This window comes from Gracilinanus agilis, chromosome 1 (genome assembly GCF_016433145.1).
Source record: "Gracilinanus agilis isolate LMUSP501 chromosome 1, AgileGrace, whole genome shotgun sequence".
NCBI lineage: Eukaryota > Metazoa > Chordata > Mammalia > Didelphimorphia > Didelphidae > Gracilinanus > Gracilinanus agilis.
Window position 1 is genome coordinate 705,268,565 of NC_058130.1, and position 18,189 is coordinate 705,286,753.

Consider the following 18,189-nt stretch of genomic DNA (forward strand, 5'->3'; position numbering starts at 1 on the left):
TAGTCAAAATCAGAAGGGAAACAACAAATTGGGAAAAAATCTTTATAACGAAAAACTCTGACAGGGGTCTAATCACTCAAATATACAAGGAGTTAAAGCAATTGTATAAAAAATCAAGCCATTCCCCAATTGATAAATGGGCAAGAGACATGAATAGGCAATTTTCAGGTAAAGAAATCAAAAGTATCAATAAGCACATGAGAAAGTGTTCCAAATCTCTAATAATTAGAGAAATGCAAATCAAAACAACTCTCAGGTATCACCTCACACCTAGCAGATTGGCTAAAATGAAAGAAGGGGAGAGTAATGAATGCTGGAGGGGATGTGGCAAAATTGGGACATTGATGCATTGCTGGTGGAGTTGTGAATTGATCCAGCCATTCTGGCTGGCAATTTGGAATCACGCTCAAAGGGCTATAAAAGAATGCCTGCCCTTTGACCCAGCCATACCATTGTTGGGTTTGTACCCCAAAGAGATCATAGATAAACAGACTTGTACGAAAATATTCATAGCTGCGCTTTTTGTGGTGGCAACAAATTGGAAAAGGAGGGTATGTCCTTCAATTGGGGAATGGCTGAACAAACTGTGGTATATGCGGGTGATGGAATACTATTGTGCTAAAAGGAATAATAAACTGGAGAAGTTCCAGGTGAACTGGAGAGACCTCCGGGAACTGATGCAGAGCGAAAGGAGCAGAGCCAGAAGAACTCTATACACAGAAACTGATATACTGTGGTAAAATTGAATGTAATGGACTTCTGTACCAGCAGCAATGCAATGACCCAGGACAATTCTGAGGGATTTATGGTAAAGACGCTACCCACATTCAGAGGAAGGACTGCAGGAGAGGAAACATATAAGAAAAACAACTGCTTGAACGCATGGGTCGGGGTGGACATGACTGAGGGTGTAGACTCGAAACTACCACACCAATGCAACTACCAACAATTTGGAAATTGGTCTTGTTCAAGGACACATGACAAAACTAGTGGAAACGCGCATCGGCCAAGGGTGGGGGGGGCGGGGGGGGTGAAGGGGAAAGGTGGAGCATGAATCATGTAACCATGTTAAAAATGAATATTAATAAATGTTAAAAAAAAAAACAAGTTATCAATAATTTTAAAAGTTATTTTGAAATACAAAGAGATAAGCAGTCCTTCTCCTCAAGGATCTTACATTCTGATAGAGACAATATACAAAGAAGAGTGGTAGCCAGAAAAGGGAAGCTAGATCTGAGGTCTCATGGAAAAGGTGAATTGATTCATAGTGTAGGAAACTGACTTAAGACATGCACATTCTAGACACAATGGTACCATTGATTTGACCCCAGAGCAAGAGGTAGAAGTAGGGGCAGGGTAGAGAGGAAAGTAGATAACACTTAAATGGATAGGATATGATCCAACTCTCTCCTCTTTCTCCCAGCTGCCTATCCCATATTGCCATATAACGATTGATGATACTTTAACACCTGAGTATACTGTAGACAATTTAAAAGCAAGTAACATGTTCAAAACAGAAGTCAATTATTATCTCCCCCAAGTCAAACCTTCATCCTAATCTTTTTTCTGTCAAAGACACTCTAAGAGAAAGAGTACTGGATATTATAAATGTGAAATACCATACCCCTTATGATTGTGATATTGTATTTTATATATTCTATAATTCTGTAATAGTCTATAACTATTTTGTATTGCTCTCCCCCCACCCTGCCTATGCTAGCTGGCTAAACTGCACATCCTTCTCATCTGCTCTGGTGTGACACTGGGCCAAAGACTTCAGTTTAATCCACAGGTTTCCGCCTCAAAACTGTTCAGAACAGCCTATCTTTATGCTGACCTCTGCTGAATCATCATGACATGCAGTACATTCATGCTAAAGGCAGAATGACTGGCCATCATAGGGACCGAGATACAGGACCAAGACACACTGGACAATTTACTTGAGTTGGATAGCACTTCATTACTGACATTACCTCTGTATGACTGGCTATATAAGGCATCCCCTCTCAAGTCTCGAGGTCTTCAGTTGCTAACCGGAGTTCGGCTTTATTGTAAGATTGGCCCTCTCTCAACATATCTATTTCTTTTTGGCTTGGAGACTTTCTTTTATTTTTGTTGACTCAGCTAATAAATTTCTGCCATGATATAAAGCCAAAGGATCAAGGTTCAAATCCCATGTCTTCTACTCATGGACTACCTGTGTGGTCCTACGAAGTGACCAAGTCATCCCATCTCTCTGGGCTTCCATTTCTTCATCTATAAAATGAGGGGGGTTGGACTGGGTGGCCTCTGTTGAGAGAAAATGAAGATCGTATTTAAAATGCAGTTAGTTACCTGGCAGATCTTTGGAAAAGGGAAGAATTTATGACCAAATGAGAGAGAGCATTATAAGATATAAAATGAATAATTTTTATTATTTTAAATTTAAAAGCTTTTTGTACAAACAAAACTAATGTAACCAAGATTAGAAAGGAAATAACAAATGGGGGTGGGGGAAATTTTATAACAAATTTATCTGATAAAACCTTTATTTCTCAAATTTTTTTTTTATTTTTTTTTAAACCCTTGTACTTCGGTGTATTGTCTCATAGGTGGAAGAGTGGTAAAGGTGGGCAATGGGGGTCAAGTGACCTGCCCAGGGTCACACAGCTGGGAAGTGTCTGAGGCCGGGTTTGAACCTAGGACCTCCTGTCTCTAGGCCTGACTCTCACTCCACTGAGCTACCCAGCTGCCCCCTATTTCTCAAATTTAAGGGGAACTAAATCAAATTTATAAGAATACAAACCATTACCCAATTAACATGGTCAAAGGGTATGAATAAGCAGTTTTCAGATGAAGAAATCAAAGCCATCAATAATGATATGAAAAAAATGTTCTAAATCACTGTTGATTAGAGAAATACAAATTCTAAAACAACTCTGAGGTAGCACCCCATACCTATCAGATTAGCCAATGTGACAGTAAAGGAAAGTGATACATGTTAGAGGGGATATAGCAAAATTGGGACACTAATGCATTGTTGGTGGAGTTGTGAAATGGTCCAACCATTCTGGAGGGCAATTTGGAGCTATACCCAAAGGCTATAAAACTGCATACAATGTTGATCCTATAATACTATTACTGGGTCTTTATACCAAAGAGATCATTAAAAAAAGGGGAAAGGATCTACTTGTACAAAAATACTTATAGCAGCTCTTTTTTTAGTGGCAAAGAATTGGAAATTGAGGAGATGTCCATCAGTTGGGGAATTACTGAACAAATTGTGGTACATATTGGTGATGGAATACTATTGTGCTATGAGAAATAAGATGATTTCAGAAAAAGCTGGAAAGATATGCATGAGCTGATGAAATAAGCAGAACCAGGAGAACACAGCAATAGCAATATTGTACAATAATTAACTGAAAACTCAAGCTACTTCCAGTAATACAATGATCAGGGACAATCTTGGGAATGTTATCCATCTCCAGAGAGAGAGCTGTTGGAGTCAGATGGGTGTGGGTCAAAGCATACTATCTTTCACATCAGTATATTTATGGTTTTAGTTTGGAGTTTTGGCTTTGTATGAGTGTGTGCTTACAACAGTGACCAATATGGAAGTGTATTTTGCATGATAACAAAAATAAAGAATAAAATGCAGTTAGTTTAATGTGAGAATCAAGGAGGAACAGTCAGAGTCTAACTTGAGAGCAGACTCCATCTTGTGCTGTCACATGTGCTGTGCTCCATTTTGCTGTTTTTCTTTTATTCATCCATATGTACAGGTGGATATACTTAATCAGCATCTTCTCATTTTATGAATAGAGGCCCCCCAAAACTTATTTAATCTCCTCCTATTCCCATCTCCCTAACTTGGAAAGTTTCTAAACTTTCCTCCATTTAGAAATCAGATTACCTAATTTTGTATCCTGAATAATATCCTGGTTAATAATTTCTAATTAATTTAATTTTTGGACATATTTGAAGAACTGGTTTTGGAGTATAATAATTTGCTTTACTTTGTATTTATAGTCTTTGAACTAACTGGGAAGTTCACAGACCATTGCTTTTTTTTTTTTTAAATTAACCCTTATCTTCCGTCTTAGAATCAATACTATGTATTGGTTTCAAGGCAGAAGAGTGGTAAGGGTAGGCAATGGGGGTCAAGTGACTTGCCCAGAGTCACACAGCTAGGACGGGTCTGATGCCAGATTTGAACCCAGGAATCTGGACTCCTGGTTTGCTGCTTCTATATTGTGTGTTACCTAGCTACCTCAACCATTATTTTTTAACTGCCTAGCCAATAAATCGCTTATAACCAAATTGTTCCTCAGTTATTATTTTCTTATTGCCTCTCTTGGTTACTTTCCGGCTCTAAATCCATGATCGTGAGATCCTTGCAGTCACCGCGTTTTACAGCTTCATCCTTGATGCTTCCCCACCCCCATATCCAATCAATGAACAATTCTTCCACAAAATCTCTACCTTTGCTTCTCTTCCCACCTCCCACTCCCATCACAACCATCGCGAGTGTGGACTTCGATCATTGCCCTCGGGGCGGGACTGTTGCAATAGCCTCCTAAGTAGATCTCCCTCCCTCTAGTCTTTCCCTTATCCAGTCCCCACATGGAGGCTTCTAACATGCTGCCTTAATTCACATTCCTAACTTTGATGCTAACACACAGGAAAGCTAATAAACATGGTTTTTATATGAATTTTGCTTCGGATGGATTTCAACAGTAGAACTTCAGAATGCTATAGAGAATATGCTGGCCCAGAGGCCCTGGATTCGAATTCTGCCTTTTACTAAATGACTTTAAAGAACTTTCAACACTTCCCGTCCTCAGCTGTGAGGTGAGGGGGTGGGGGTTGGATGACTTCTGGAGGTTCCTGACAGTTCTATATCAGGTACAATAAAAAATAATAGAATATAAATAACACCTACGATGTGCTGGGAGCAGTAGGAATAGCTCATCTGATCTTCACAACTCTGGAAGGGAGGGCCTATTATCCCCATTTTGCGGATGAGAAAAATGAGGCAGGGACACGTAGCTAATTATCTGCAACAGGATTTGAACTCGGATCTTAGTAAATCTTGGCCCAGTACTCTATCCAAAGGGTCATCTGGCTTCCTTCTTATTTGTGATCCGTCTCTGCCCCGCCCCAGGAACTTGTGTCCAAAATCTTCCCTTTTGGTTTCGTTTCTGGGTAAGAGGCGGGCAGAAACTGTGCTGGCCCGGGATAGGAAAGAGAGCGCCGGCCCCCAGGCAGGTGCACGGAATTAAGCCCGGGGGGATGACGGAGGTAGGGTTCGAGAAGCAGGTGGAACTCCGAGGTCTGCCCCAGGCCGTGTCCGACGAGCTGGTGAAGCTGTATTTCGAGAACTCGCGGCGCTCGGGGGGCGGCCCGCTCCAAGGCTGGCAGCGGCTGGGCATTGGAGGGATCCTCACCTTTCAGAAGTCGGAGGGTAAGGCAGGCGGGACGAGTGGCTCAGGGTGTGCGCGCGTGTGTGTCGGGATAGGAAGGCGGGAAGGAGCCGGGAGGCTGGAAGGGTGATGGAGAATGACTCAGGGGTGCCTGCGCGCGCCCGCGTGTGTGTATTGGGATAAGGGTGTGGTAGAGGCGCGAGGCTGGAAGGGTGATGGAGAGTGACTCAGGGGTGTGTGTGAGTGCGTGTGTGCGTGTGTGTATGTGTGTGTGTGTGTGTTGGCATAGGGGTACAAGACCCTGGAGCCAGATTCAGAGAGGTCTCTGCCAGGACTCGGGAACCCTGACCTTCTCCTCCTTTACTCCAGATGCCCAGAGAGTCCTAGCTCAGGCCAGCCACGAGCTGCAGGGCACAGCCGTGAGTGTCGTGCCTTCCCCACCCCGGGCCTCCCAGCGCCTGCTGCTCCAGGGCCTGAGGCCGGGCACAGCCCCACAACTCCTGGAACTTTATGTGGAGAGCCTCTTAAGCGCCGAGGGGCACTGCCAGGCCCTCGACAGTCCCCGGCCAGACCGGGCGCTGGTCCAGTTATCCACGCCCCTCTCCGAAGCAGGTAAGGGGGCTGAATAGGCTGGGAGAAATATGGGGGGAGGGGGCAGTAGGTGGAGGGGATGTAAGTAGTGGAGCGGGGCTGCTAGGGCTTGAGAGAGGTGGAACCTGGGAAGGGAGAGAAGAGGAGAGGGGGGATCAGTTGTTCCAAAGTTTTCCAGTCTGGCCGTCTTCCCTATGTCAGAGTTTGAAGAGCTGGCTGCGCGGGCCAGTGAGAAAACCCTGAACGGCGCAGCAGTGTCACTAGCCTGGGTGCCCCAAGCTCGGGCTGTAAGGATTGTGAGAAGAGATCGGCCCCCAGATGCCACGCTGCTCCAGCTCTATCTGGAGAACGAGTGCCGCAGTGGGGGCGGTGCCCTGGAGGGGCTGAGGACACTACCTAGGGCCCAAGGAACTGTTGTCACCTTCCAGCAGTGGGAGGGTGAGTACACCTCCTTCCCTTGCCCCTGATTCCCAGGGTCCAGCTGTGCGTGGGAGGAGCAGGTGCCGATGCTTACTGGAGCCAGAATTCTTCCCCACCCCCAATACCCTTCTCTCCCAACCGCTTATTCTGCCTGGGATCCCTTAAGCCTCCACTCTGGTGAAATCCCTAGAGATGCTAGCCTAAAGGACCTTCTTCCCTTCTCAGTGGCCGAGCGAGTGTTGAGCCGAAATCACCAACTTTCTGATTCAGAGCTAAGCATAGTCCCTCACTATGATGTCCTGGAACCTGAGCCGGAGCCGGAGCCTGAATCTAAACCAGCGGAAGGAGAAAGACCCGCCCTGGGAGAGACGACTTCCCAAGAGACATCAGGAGAGAAAGTGCTCAGAGAGACCTGTGGGAAGACCGCGCCTTTGGAAAGTCCGGAAGGGACAGTTCCTTTGGAAAAACCAGAGGTGACGGTGCCTCCGGGGAAGTCAGTGACTGTGGAGAGAAAAGAGGCACTAGAACCTCTGCCAGGCTTAGTGCTGGAAGAAACTATGCCAGTGGAGAGATCAAAAGAGACAACGGAGGACACAGTATCCAAAAGGGTGGTGCCGGAGGAGAGAGAGGAAGAGCTGGCTAAAACAGTAGTGCCTGTGCAGCTCCTGCTGTCCATGGAGCCAGGTGCCTTGAGATTTCTGCAACTCTATTACCAAGAGTTTCTTGCCAGCCTTGAAGAAGTGACCCTCTACCCACTGGATGGCCCTGATGTTACTGGCTTCCGGGTAAGCTCCTCCTAATGCTGTCTGGACTATTCTGAATATAGTCTGAGCAGAACCTATGGGGAACATGGACATCTTATAGGAGAATAGATCAGATAAAAATAGATTCTAACTCTCCAATTGTCTTTGATTCTATCTCCCTTCTCAACTCTCTCTTAGGCAACCTATGGCCTACCTAGCCTCTTCCTGGGTCTTGAGGTGGTCAGGCTGATTGATCTGTTCTTAAATCTTTCAAAATTGTTTTTCTTTACAACGATGCTGTCTTTGTATAAATCGTTCTCTTGGTTCCACTCACTTCACTTCTCAACAATTCATGTAACCCAAGAGTCTCTGAAATAATCTCTTTCATCATTTCTTATGGTACAGTAATATTGCATCATATTAATATGTTCAATTTACCAATTGTCTAAGAGGCAATTTAAGGCATATCTTTATACCATAGTTCTTCAGATCCTCCCTCTTTCAGGATAAGGAAGTTTGTTTTGCTGTTCCCTCCCTTTGTGTTATCCTCCCTCTTAACCTTCTCCATCCCATCCTTAATTGTTTCCTTGTTGAATTGGGTATATTTCTCCACCAAACTGTGGGTCCCTTCAGCCCTCCTTTGTCTGTTTCAGATATGAGAGAGGTTCATCTTATCTGATGTTTAATTCTCCCAGCCCTTCCTCTATGTTTGGGTACCATTTAAAATTTTTTTTATTTATTTTGAATCTTTTTCTGTGGTTACATGGTTCATGTTCTTTCCCTCCCCTCTTTCCTACCCCCTCTTGGAGCCCATAAGCAATTCCACAGGGTTATACGTGTATCATTGTTCAAAACCTATTTCTATAAATATTCATATCTGCAATAGAGTGATCTTTTAACTCCAAAACCCCATTCATATCCCCATCAAACCATGTGATCAATCATACATTTTTCTTGCATATTTCTACTTTGGGTACCCTTCTTACCAGTTCTCTTGAATTCAGTTACCATCTCCATGCTGATGATTCTTAAGTCAACTAATCCACCTCTTTCCTGACCCATCTCACAACTTCATCTGCCTTTTGGACAAATTGAACTGGACATCTTTATAGCAACCTTAAGTAGACACTGATCCCTGCTGGCTATATTGACTTAGAAAACCACAAATTGACATTATCTGTGTTGTACTGGATTGTTATTTATTTTTAAAAACACTTCCTAATTACATTTTTTATTTTTATTTTTTTTAAACCTTTACCTTCCATCTTGGAGTCAATATTGTGTATTGGCTCCAAGGCAGAAGAGTGGTAAGGGTAGGCAATGGAGGTCAAGTGACTTGCCCAGGACCAGGGTCACACAGCTGGGAAGTGTCTGAGGTCAGATTTGAACTTAGGACCTCCCATCTCTAGGCCTGGCTCTCAATCCACTGAGCTACCCAGCTGCCCCTCCTAATTACATTTTAATCTGGTTGGGGGCCACACTTGAGTTTGACACTTCTGCCAGTGCTCACATCTGAAATTCAACAGGTACAAAACTGAACTCATTATCTGCCCTCCCCTCTTCCTATCTTTTTTTGCTCATGTTTTTTAAAGACTCTAGTGATTCTTAAAGTTTCTTTCCTTGATCTGTTTTCCAGGTCAGTTTTCTTAAAATATCAGATATCTTATTTTTTATTTTTATAATCTTTCGATTTTGTTGTAATATTTCTTGCTATTTAATGGAATAATTGTTTGCTGTTTGATCTGCTTTATTTTTCAGGATGTCCATTTCTTGAGTAAAGCTTACTACTTCTCTTCTAGGCTACTTATTTACCTTCCAATTCTTTCCACAAAAAAAAATATTTTATTTTTTGCTTGATTTCTTCTAGATATTCATGAAGTCCTTGGGAAAAATACCTTTCCCCCTTTATAGTCTCTGCTTGCAGTTATAACAAACTTTCTCTTTTTGGGGGGAACTCTAGATTTTCAATTATTTTTATATTAGTGTTTTCTTTAATTTTATTGTCTTCCTAGTTTTACTTCTTGAATTATAGATTTGTGCCAGGGCTAAATTTCACTTTTCTACTATGCTTTTGGCTTGGGTGGTTATCCTCACTTGGTCTTGTCCTAGGCTCCTGCACTGATACTTTTTCCCTGGGGTTAGGCTCCCCTGGGCCTTTGATGTTCAGAGTGTTGGATCTTAAGGGCCCTCTCTGCCATCCCAGGACAGAGTGTTAGGGATGTCCAAGTCCCTGGGTACTGAGCACTGCCTAGCTGAGCTGTGTTGGTCATTCCTAGTGATTTCCAAATCTCCACTCTTGAGTTTTTTTCAGGGACCCTTTGCTCTTGTTCCTTCCCAGTACAGTCTTGCAGACTATATAATACTTGACTCTGACTCCAGCCTGGTCATGCTTGGAAGTTACTTTGTATTGGGATTGGTAGGCTCCTTTCCCATGACTTTTGGACTACTGATTGACTTTTGTGGGGAGAGTTCATTGCTAGGTATTAAAGAAGTCTTTTCTTGTATTTTCTAATTAAATTTCTTGATCTTGATTCCATCTGACTTGAACTATAGGGTTTTAAGGGGCTGCCTGGACAGAACATTCCATCAACCATTTCCATGCCTTTGGACTGGTTGTCCCCCTTGCCCAAGATGCCCCATCCTTACCTCTGTCTCGTAGCTGTCTTTAAGGTTCAACTCAAGGACTACCTCCTATAGGTTCCTTTTCCTGATTTCCCCTGGTTGCATTGGGCCACCCAATTACTTTTCTCCTGTATTATTTATTTGCTTTGCATAAAGGGCTATTGAGAGGCTCAAATGTGATAATATATGTGAAGTGTTTTGCAAACCTTTGTCAGCTGTTACTATTATTATTATTTAGTAATTAACTATCTGGGCCAGAAGCAACCATGTGGCCACAGAGACAGGAAACATCTATCTCATTGCTAGATGGGAATTTCTTTTTTCTTTTTTAATTCTGTCTTGTATTGATTCTAAAGCAGAAGAGCAGTAAAAGCTAGACAGTGGAGGTTGTGACTTGCCCAGGATCACACAGCTAGGAAGTGTCTGAGGTCAGTTTGAACCTAAGACTTCTCGTCCTGCCATGCTAAATGGGAGTTTCCTAATCTCTTCATGTTTGGAAGACTCCAAGGTTTTCCCACTCATTACCCTCTTGGTTCCTTACCTGGGAGGAACCTCTAGCCTGTAGGTCATTGAAAAAACCTCGTGGAGCTTATATTCATCCTAGCGGGGGAAGCAAACATGTGGGTAAGTAATTCTAAGGAAATACTGTATAATAGAATCTGCTCTCCAGGACTCTAAATCCCAGCATCCCACTTTAGTTCTCATGTTCCATCCTTACGTTTTGGAGATAAAGTTTGTGTGTGGCCCCATCTCTCTCTCTTTCCCCGAGAATGCAGCTGGGAAAACTTTTCTTTACTCAGGCTTTTACTTTTGTCTTTTTAGTTTTTCTACTTCAAGTTATTATTAAGAAATCTAATAAAATATAATACTTGGAGTTATTGGATATTAATTTAAATCTTACAATACAAAATGAATTTGAGATTGAGAGCCTTATCAAATGGGGAATTAGGAAAGACTTCATGTAAGAGATAGTCCCTGAGTTGTGCTTTCAAGGAAACCAGGGAGTCTTTAAAAAGTAGATAAGAGCCAGAGTGTGGATCGGCCAGGCAAAATTTATATTTTTTACTAGAAACAATAGGAGCCATCAAAGATTGACTGTAGATAGATTCTTAACCAGATGGCTGATCATATTTTCCCAAGTTCAGATTTCTATTTCTACCTGGTGCCCCCCCAGGTCATATCTCTTCTGACTGCTCCCGGCCCAGGGGAGATATTCCCAGAGTGCTCTCAGAATAGGTTTACAGTTTCACAAGCATGACTGCAGCAGCTCTGATAACAGATACATCTCACTGAGGAAAGCAGTAGCTCCCCTTTCCCCCAGCTCAATGTCCCTGTCTTTCTCTGAACTTTTCTTTATAATCCACAGCTCAGTGGGGCACTGGAGCCATGCCATGCAGCCAAAGACTTCCTACAGAGCCTTCTGATCAGCATTGGATGCCATACCCTACCACTGAAACATCCAGGAAGTGCCTCTTTCCTACTGGGCAGTGAGGGCCAAGACCTCCTGAGGAACCTGGAGGCCCAGTTCCATTGCATCCTCACAGTAGAGGAACAGGGGGTGGCAGCCCTCGATGCAGACCCTGTGGAGGTACTTGCCTTTACCCTCCACACTGAGCCCTGATCCTGACCCCATCTTGACACTCTCCCAATCACAGATCTTGCTACCATCATCCTGACCTTTGAATGTCAGCTCTGGCCTTAGATTACTACTTCCAAGAAGCAAAGGGGTTTGGGGAGTAGGGAAGTGAGTGTGGACAGTCCTGATTCTTCTCCCCATCTGATCCTTTTCCCACAGCTTGATCCCATAGATCAAGAGTCATTATCAGATTGGACCCATAACTCTTCGCCCCCTAGAAGCACAGTTCAGAACATTTCAACCATCCAAATAGGTATGGGTACCACCCAGCATCCCTCCTACCACTGTCCCTATCCTTCCTCTCCAGTTTCTAACAGCCCCCTTCAACTCTATCCCTCTATCTGTCCCTCAGAGAAGATCAAGGAGTTTCTGGCTGCCTTTGATGGTCCAGATGAAGAAGAATTGCCTTCCCTGGAGCTGAAGGAAGCAGAACTGGATGAGTTTGAGGAGACGGTAGCAGCCCCTGACAGAGAAAAGACAACACTGGAAGAAGAGGCAGATTTGCAGTTGGCCCTACACCACTCCCTGGAGGCAGAGGCCCTGATGATGGGGGAAACAAGAGCTCTGAAGCAGGCTCTGATGATGTCCCTGCTGGATGACATAGAAGCCAACAGCAGTAGTGGGAAGCTCGTGGTACACTCTACTTTTGACCATGACCCCAGTGAACTAAGCCACGCTTTGGAGACTGCTCTTAGGGCATGGCTACAAGAGGAGAGGGTGATGGGTGTGGACCAGGGTTTACCCCCTACATTCTGGTCCCGCCTAGAGAGGCACCATGGTGTGACTATTACCCTTCAGGGAGACTGTGCTATCTTAAGTGGTTATGGTCCCCAGCCTTCCTGTGCTGCCCAACACCTCAAGACACTGATGACTGTCCCATTGAACCAGAGCCACACCGTGGCCCCAGACCCTGCCAGAGCAAAAGGTGAGGCTGGCACTGCCCCCTACCACCTTCATAGTCATCTTCCTTGGTCACTTGCCCACATATACCCAGTGCTTCTCCTTGTCCCCTTCTTCCCCCCCCCCCCAAGAAAGAAAACAACAACTGAGAGTGTCGGGAGCTTGGGGAGGAAAGGGATGAAAGTCCTGCCTCAGTTCCCCCTTCATTCCTTTTCCCATACCTCCTCAGTGGTGGCACAGGTGACGAGGGAGCAACCCCTGGAGCTAGAGCGCCTGGAAGAGAGCAGTGTGGAGTTCCAAGAGACAGCCCAAGCCTTCTATAACACCTTGGACAAACCCCACAATGTTCACATCATCAAGGTAAGCCCAAAGTCCAGCCAACCTGTTCTGGGCACTCCTAAGCACTTCTCCCACATGTATACCTTACCTTACTCTTCCCCAGCTAAGAACCATTCCCATGGCCAGTTCACAGCAATTCTACGCACGCCTGAAGATCAAAAAAGAGATCCTCTCTCTACTGATCACTATGGTGAGAGCCTGGGGCTTGCTAGGAATTGTAGCCCAGGAGTTAGAGCAGGGATTTTATTTTGTTTGGTTTTATAATAGTGAGTTTCTTCTGTAGCTATAGCTCATTTCATATCTGGAGTCCATTCCATCTCTACTGATAGGTGGAGATATATGCCTCACTGACAGTTCTCCAGGATTGAAGTTGGTCATTTAATTAGGGTTCTTTTTGGGGTTCTTCTTAAGGTTAATTAGTGCTCTTTTCATTCACATGACTATGCTCATTGCATATTTTGTTCTCCTGGTTCTGCTTACTTCACTTTGCATCATTTCATACCAGTAACTTCCCCAAATCCTCGAAATTCTTTATAAAATTCATTCATTGGTAAAAATTGGGGCATAAATCTTTCCACTGTTGTGAAGAAAGTTGTTTGTGCATTTTAGATTCTATTTATTATTGTTTTAACTATTATCATACTTTTCCCCCTGCTATCTCTTCCATTACCAATAACAACATGAGAGCTGAGCTAAGCCAAGGGCATAGGATTGGAGGCAGGGCAATGAAGGTCATGGCCTACTACTGGGGGGCTTAAAGGAGAAAAAAGGGTCCAATGATAGGCTTCCGGGGTCAAGAGCTTTATGAAGGTTTCTCTTGAATCTCATGGCCTTCTCCCAACAACACCGCTGTGATTTCTGAGCCTGTATTTCCTAAGCTTTGACTCAAGATCTTCCCCACCTCCCTCCAGCTTGGCCCAGCTTGTGCCATAGTCCTCAGAAAACAGAACTGATACCCCCTGGAGACTTCACTGCTCCTGGGCAAGGGCCCAGAAAAATGATCTCTCAGTAAATACAGAGTCCAAATGCTGATATTGGGATTCCAGGGACTCTGAGGTTTACAAAAGGCTTACTTTGCAACAATTGTTTAGCCTCAGTGAGTGCAATTTTCTAAGGAGGAAACTGGCCACTTTTTACAAGGGAGGAAAGTGAGGCATAGAGAAATTACATGACTTATCCATGATGACACAGCTAGTAACTTGGAGGTGGGATTTGAATCCAAGTCTCTTGAGTCTAAGTACACTACTGTCACCTGTGAGCCCTGAGCTGGCACCTGGAATCTCTGCCCTCTCTTGGGCCTCAAGCTCAAGCTGATGCCCCAGTGGGCATTAGTCATTATGGACTACCCTTTCCCAATTTCCATCTCCACCCCTGCCCACCACTAATTTCTGTAGGTGACTTGGCCAGAGGGAGTCTCAGAGTCCACAGAGAAGTCCGGGTAGCTGCTGGGTACTCAGTGTATCTGCATCCAGGTCACAGCCTTCAATCATTCTGCTCCTTCCAGGAAACAAAGGGAGATCGTTTCTTGACCTTTTGGTCCATGTCAAATCCAGAAAGTTCTGGGAGTGTTCTCAGGGTCTTTGAGGCACATTGAGGGTCCCGGCCTTGGCGCCCTTCAGTTTCTGTCCTGGTTGAATCCTGGCCCCCTGAACTTCAGCCTCCTTCTTTCCCCACAGGTTGAGCGTGTATCCCAACCCTTGCTCCAGAGCCAGTATGAGCTCCATAAGAAGAAGCTAGAACAGACGTGCTCCTCGCGCCCTGTCGAGCGAATACTGTACCATGGGACCTCTTGGCAAGCTGTGCCTGACATCTGTAGCCAAGGCTTCAATCGTAGCTTCTGTGGCCGCAACGGTGAGGAGTGGGGAGGCCGTGGGAGGGACTCCCCTGGAAGGTTTGGAGGAATAGGGTGAGAGTCAAGAGTAGTCCAGGGAGGTGGCACTGAGTGAAATATTCAGAGGAAAGGGGGGGAAGGATTAGGAGAGAGTGCTAGTGGGGGCAGCTGGGTGGCTCAGTGGATTGAGAGCCAGGCCTAGAGATGGGAGGTCCTGGGTTCCAATCTGGCCTCAGACACTTCCCAGCTGTGTGACCCTGGGCAAGTCACTTGACTCCCACTGCCCAGCCCTTACCACTCTTCTGCCTTGGAGCCAATACACAGTATTGACTTCAAGATGGAAGATAAGGGTATAAAAAAAGAAAGAAAAAATAAAGGAGAGAGTGCTAGTACCCAGAGGGGTGGTGGGGTGACCCTGGGGTGGGGGGAGTTTGGCAGTCAAGGGGCCTGGGGGTATGGGAAGACTCTGGGGCAGTGGGAGCAGGGGGCTGGCGCCTTATCTCTTTCCTCCCTCCATCCCAGCTGCCATGTACGGGAATGGGGTATACTTTGCAGTAAAGGCTAAGATCTCCGTCAAGGATCGGTACTCACCCCCAGATAGGAGCGGGCACAAGGCAGTGTTCGTGGCTCGGGTGCTGACAGGAGATTACGGGCCAGGACATCCAGGGCTTCGGGTTCCACCCCAGAAGGAGTCTGGCCGGGGCGTGCAACGCTACGACAGTGCTGTTGACTCCACAAAGAAACCTAGAATTTTTGTCATCTTCCATGACACTCAGGCCTTGCCCATCTTCCTCATCACCTGTCAGCACATCCCAGCGTCCAGCCTACCCCATGGTGCCAACTGCAGTGGCTTCGATGTCCCCTGGCTACATCCCCCCATATGACTCCCAAAATGGCCCCGGGGCCCACTCGCTCTCTGTTTGCCTGAGTCCTCTAGGCCTGGCTTGTCTACATAGGCTAGGCAGTGTTGGGTGAAGTCAGGTGAGGAGAAGAATATGGGGAGAGAGGGCCTGTATCCTTGCACTGGCATAAAAGATAGCCTTCCTTCTCTGCTGCTACCTTCTTTTCATCACAAGTTATTGCCTCTGAGCCTCCTTCTGTTCCTCCCATGCTGCCTCTCCCCAGACCCCCAATCCCTACATCCTCCAGGCTGAGATCTGATTTACAGGGTGAAAAGGAGCTTAAAGTGAGCAGGAAGGAGAAAACTATCTAACCTGACTTGCCAGTCTTGGTACCAGAGAGAAGCAGGTATGAAAAAGAAAAATAGAAAAAGTAAGCCAATGATGCCTTGGAGACAATGGCCAAGAGGCAAACCCACAATAAAATGTATAACCTCAGATGTCTATGCCAAAAGGACCAAAATGTGTGACGAGTACTTCTAATTTCATAGGTTTCCTGGAAGAAGCAGAAAAGATTATTAAATACCTACTATGCGCTAAGCACTGAGAATACAAATAAAGCAGGGGAAAAAACCAACAAAAATAGTTCCTCCATTGAGGAGTTTATAATCTAACAGGGGAAGACAGTATACAAAAGAAATTGAAAAGAGGGTTTCAGGGTAGACCTAGCCTTATATTCCTGGAGTTAAAACCAAGAACAACTGGTGAAAAATGAAGCTGGAAAGTTCTTAGCCCTCTGTAAAGGAAGGCTTTGGGAGGAGTTTGTTGGTCCCCTCGCCCAGCCCTCGGGTCAGGGGGGAGAGGCAGCTGAAGGTGCTGAGAAGGTGTAGCATCTGGAGTGCTAGCCCTGGGGACGGGAAGAACTTGGGCCCAGTCCTACATCTGGCACATGCTGACTATGTGACCTTGGGGAAAATTACCGAATGTATCTGTGCCCCAGGCCACTCAGGCTACAACTCCAGATGTTGGGAGTTTCCCAAGTCTGGGGGGGGGGGGGGGAGAGAGAGAGAGATATAGATATAGATATAGATATAGATATAGATATCAGGGAGCTGGGGTGAGATAGAACTAATGAATAGACTGGGCTAGGACTTTGGAGGAGTGTACTTGATTCCAAATAAAATTTGGTATTTATTAAGAACCTGCTATGTGCAAGGTTAGATGCTGAAAATATAGCAGGAGGAAACAGCCCCTGCCCTCAGGACACTTATGTTCTACATGTACACAGATGAGGAAATACAAAGTTTATGCAAAGTAATGGTCTGGAGAAGAGAACTGGCTTGGGAGTAAGAAAGATAAAGATTAAAATCTTGCTTCTGACATAATAGCTGTGTGTGTGTGACTTCAATTCCAGTGCGCCAGACAACTGCCATTCTTTTCTTGATTTGTTTTCATTCTACAGCTATAGAAGGGAATATTGGGTTGAGACAAGGGTGTATGTGTGTGTGTGTGTGAGTGAGAGAGAGAGAGAGAGAGAGAGAGAGAGAGAAAGTGTGTGTGTGCGAAGAAAGGCTTTGCATAAGAGGTGGCACTGAGCCATGCACAGAAAGATGGCAGGGGTTCAAAGAAGTGTATTCCCGATACAGAGGACCATCTGGACAAGGGTGCTAAGGTGGGAGATGGCATATCATATAAAAAAAGGAATTATATGCAGGCCAGTTTGCCTGAAGCAAAGAATAAATTGAGGGGAATGATATGAAATAAAACTGGGAAGGTAGATGGGAACCAGATTGTGGAGGGCTTTAAATATCAAAGTGAGAAGTTAGTATTTTATCCAAGAAGCACCGTGGAGCCCTTGAAGATTCTGGAGTAGAGAGTGACATAGCCAGATCTGTTTCCCAGGCCAGATCAATTTGGCAGCAAGGTGGAGGATGGATTTGAGAGATCAGAGACTTGGGAGCAGAAAGACCAATTGGAGTCCATTGCAACAGTACTGGCAATAGGTAACTGTAATAGAGTCAAGGCTATGTAATGAGAAAGAAAAAGATTGTTGTAATTAGTAGAAGGGTAGGCATGGCAACGGATTGGATGTGGGCACAAAGAGGCTAAGTGAGTTGCCTGTGGTCACACAGTAACTATTGGAAATGGAAGAGGAAGAGGGAAGAGCTAAGAATGCCTAAAACTATAAGCTTGAGTGGTTGGGAGGATGGTAATGTCTTTTAAGAAATACATCTTTTATTGCTTTTATTAAATATTTCCCAATTACATTTCTAAAAAATTTTAACATTCATGATTTAAAATTTGAATGTCAGATTCCCTCCTTTGCAAGGGTAAGCAATATTATGTCAATTCTATGTGTGATATCATACAAAACATTTTTCCTTATTAGCCATGTTGCAAAAGAAACACACACAAAATAAGAAAAGTAAAGAAAATGGCAAAAGTATGCTTCCAGCTGCACTCATAGATCTCTCTCTAGAGCAGGGGTCGGCAACATATGGCTCTTTCTGCAGGAGCCATAAAGTCAATTTTTTTCAGGTGCTGTTACAGGAGTGGCACTGTGAGCACTGTACGGCTCTCACGAAATTACATTTTAAAAAATGTGGCGTTTATGGCTCTCACGGCCAAAAAGGTTGCCGACCCCTGCTCTAGAGGTAGGTAGTATTTTTCACCTTCGGAACTATCTTGGATCACTGTCTTGATTGGAGTAGCTAAGTCTTTCACAGTTAATCATTATGATATTATTATTACTATGTGCAATATTCTGGCTGGGAAGGGATAAATTTTCCACTTTCAACTGCAGACCTTTAGGACACCCTGAATAATGAGTTTCACTTGAAATATCAGTGTTATAGAAAATAGA

General features: G+C 44.8%; 1 protein-coding gene across 1 annotated transcript; it reads left to right on the plus strand.

The window, feature by feature from the left end:
* The first annotated feature begins 5,274 nt into the window (after positions 1-5,274).
* Positions 5,275-16,661, plus strand: PARP10 (poly(ADP-ribose) polymerase family member 10). Its single transcript, XM_044658357.1, has 10 exons — positions 5,275-5,446; positions 5,775-6,017; positions 6,198-6,434; positions 6,642-7,201; positions 11,148-11,369; positions 11,577-11,670; positions 11,770-12,342; positions 12,547-12,677; positions 14,333-14,507; positions 15,010-16,661. Exons 1-10 carry the CDS (start codon positions 5,275-5,277, stop codon positions 15,369-15,371), a joined length of 2,769 nt encoding a protein of 922 aa, XP_044514292.1. The 3' UTR covers positions 15,372-16,661.
* The last annotated feature ends 1,528 nt before the right edge of the window (positions 16,662-18,189 follow it).

Bases quoted from the DNA above. Each gene is read 5' to 3' on its own strand.
- PARP10 (XM_044658357.1), top strand. From the start codon at position 5,275: ATGACGGAGGTAGGGTTCGAGAAGCAGGTGGAACTCCGAGGTCTGCCC. The intron at 11,370-11,576 runs GTACTTGCCTTT...CTTTTCCCACAG, and splicing joins TCGATGCAGACCCTGTGGAG to CTTGATCCCATAGATCAAGA. The intron at 11,671-11,769 runs GTATGGGTACCA...TCTGTCCCTCAG, and splicing joins CATTTCAACCATCCAAATAG to AGAAGATCAAGGAGTTTCTG.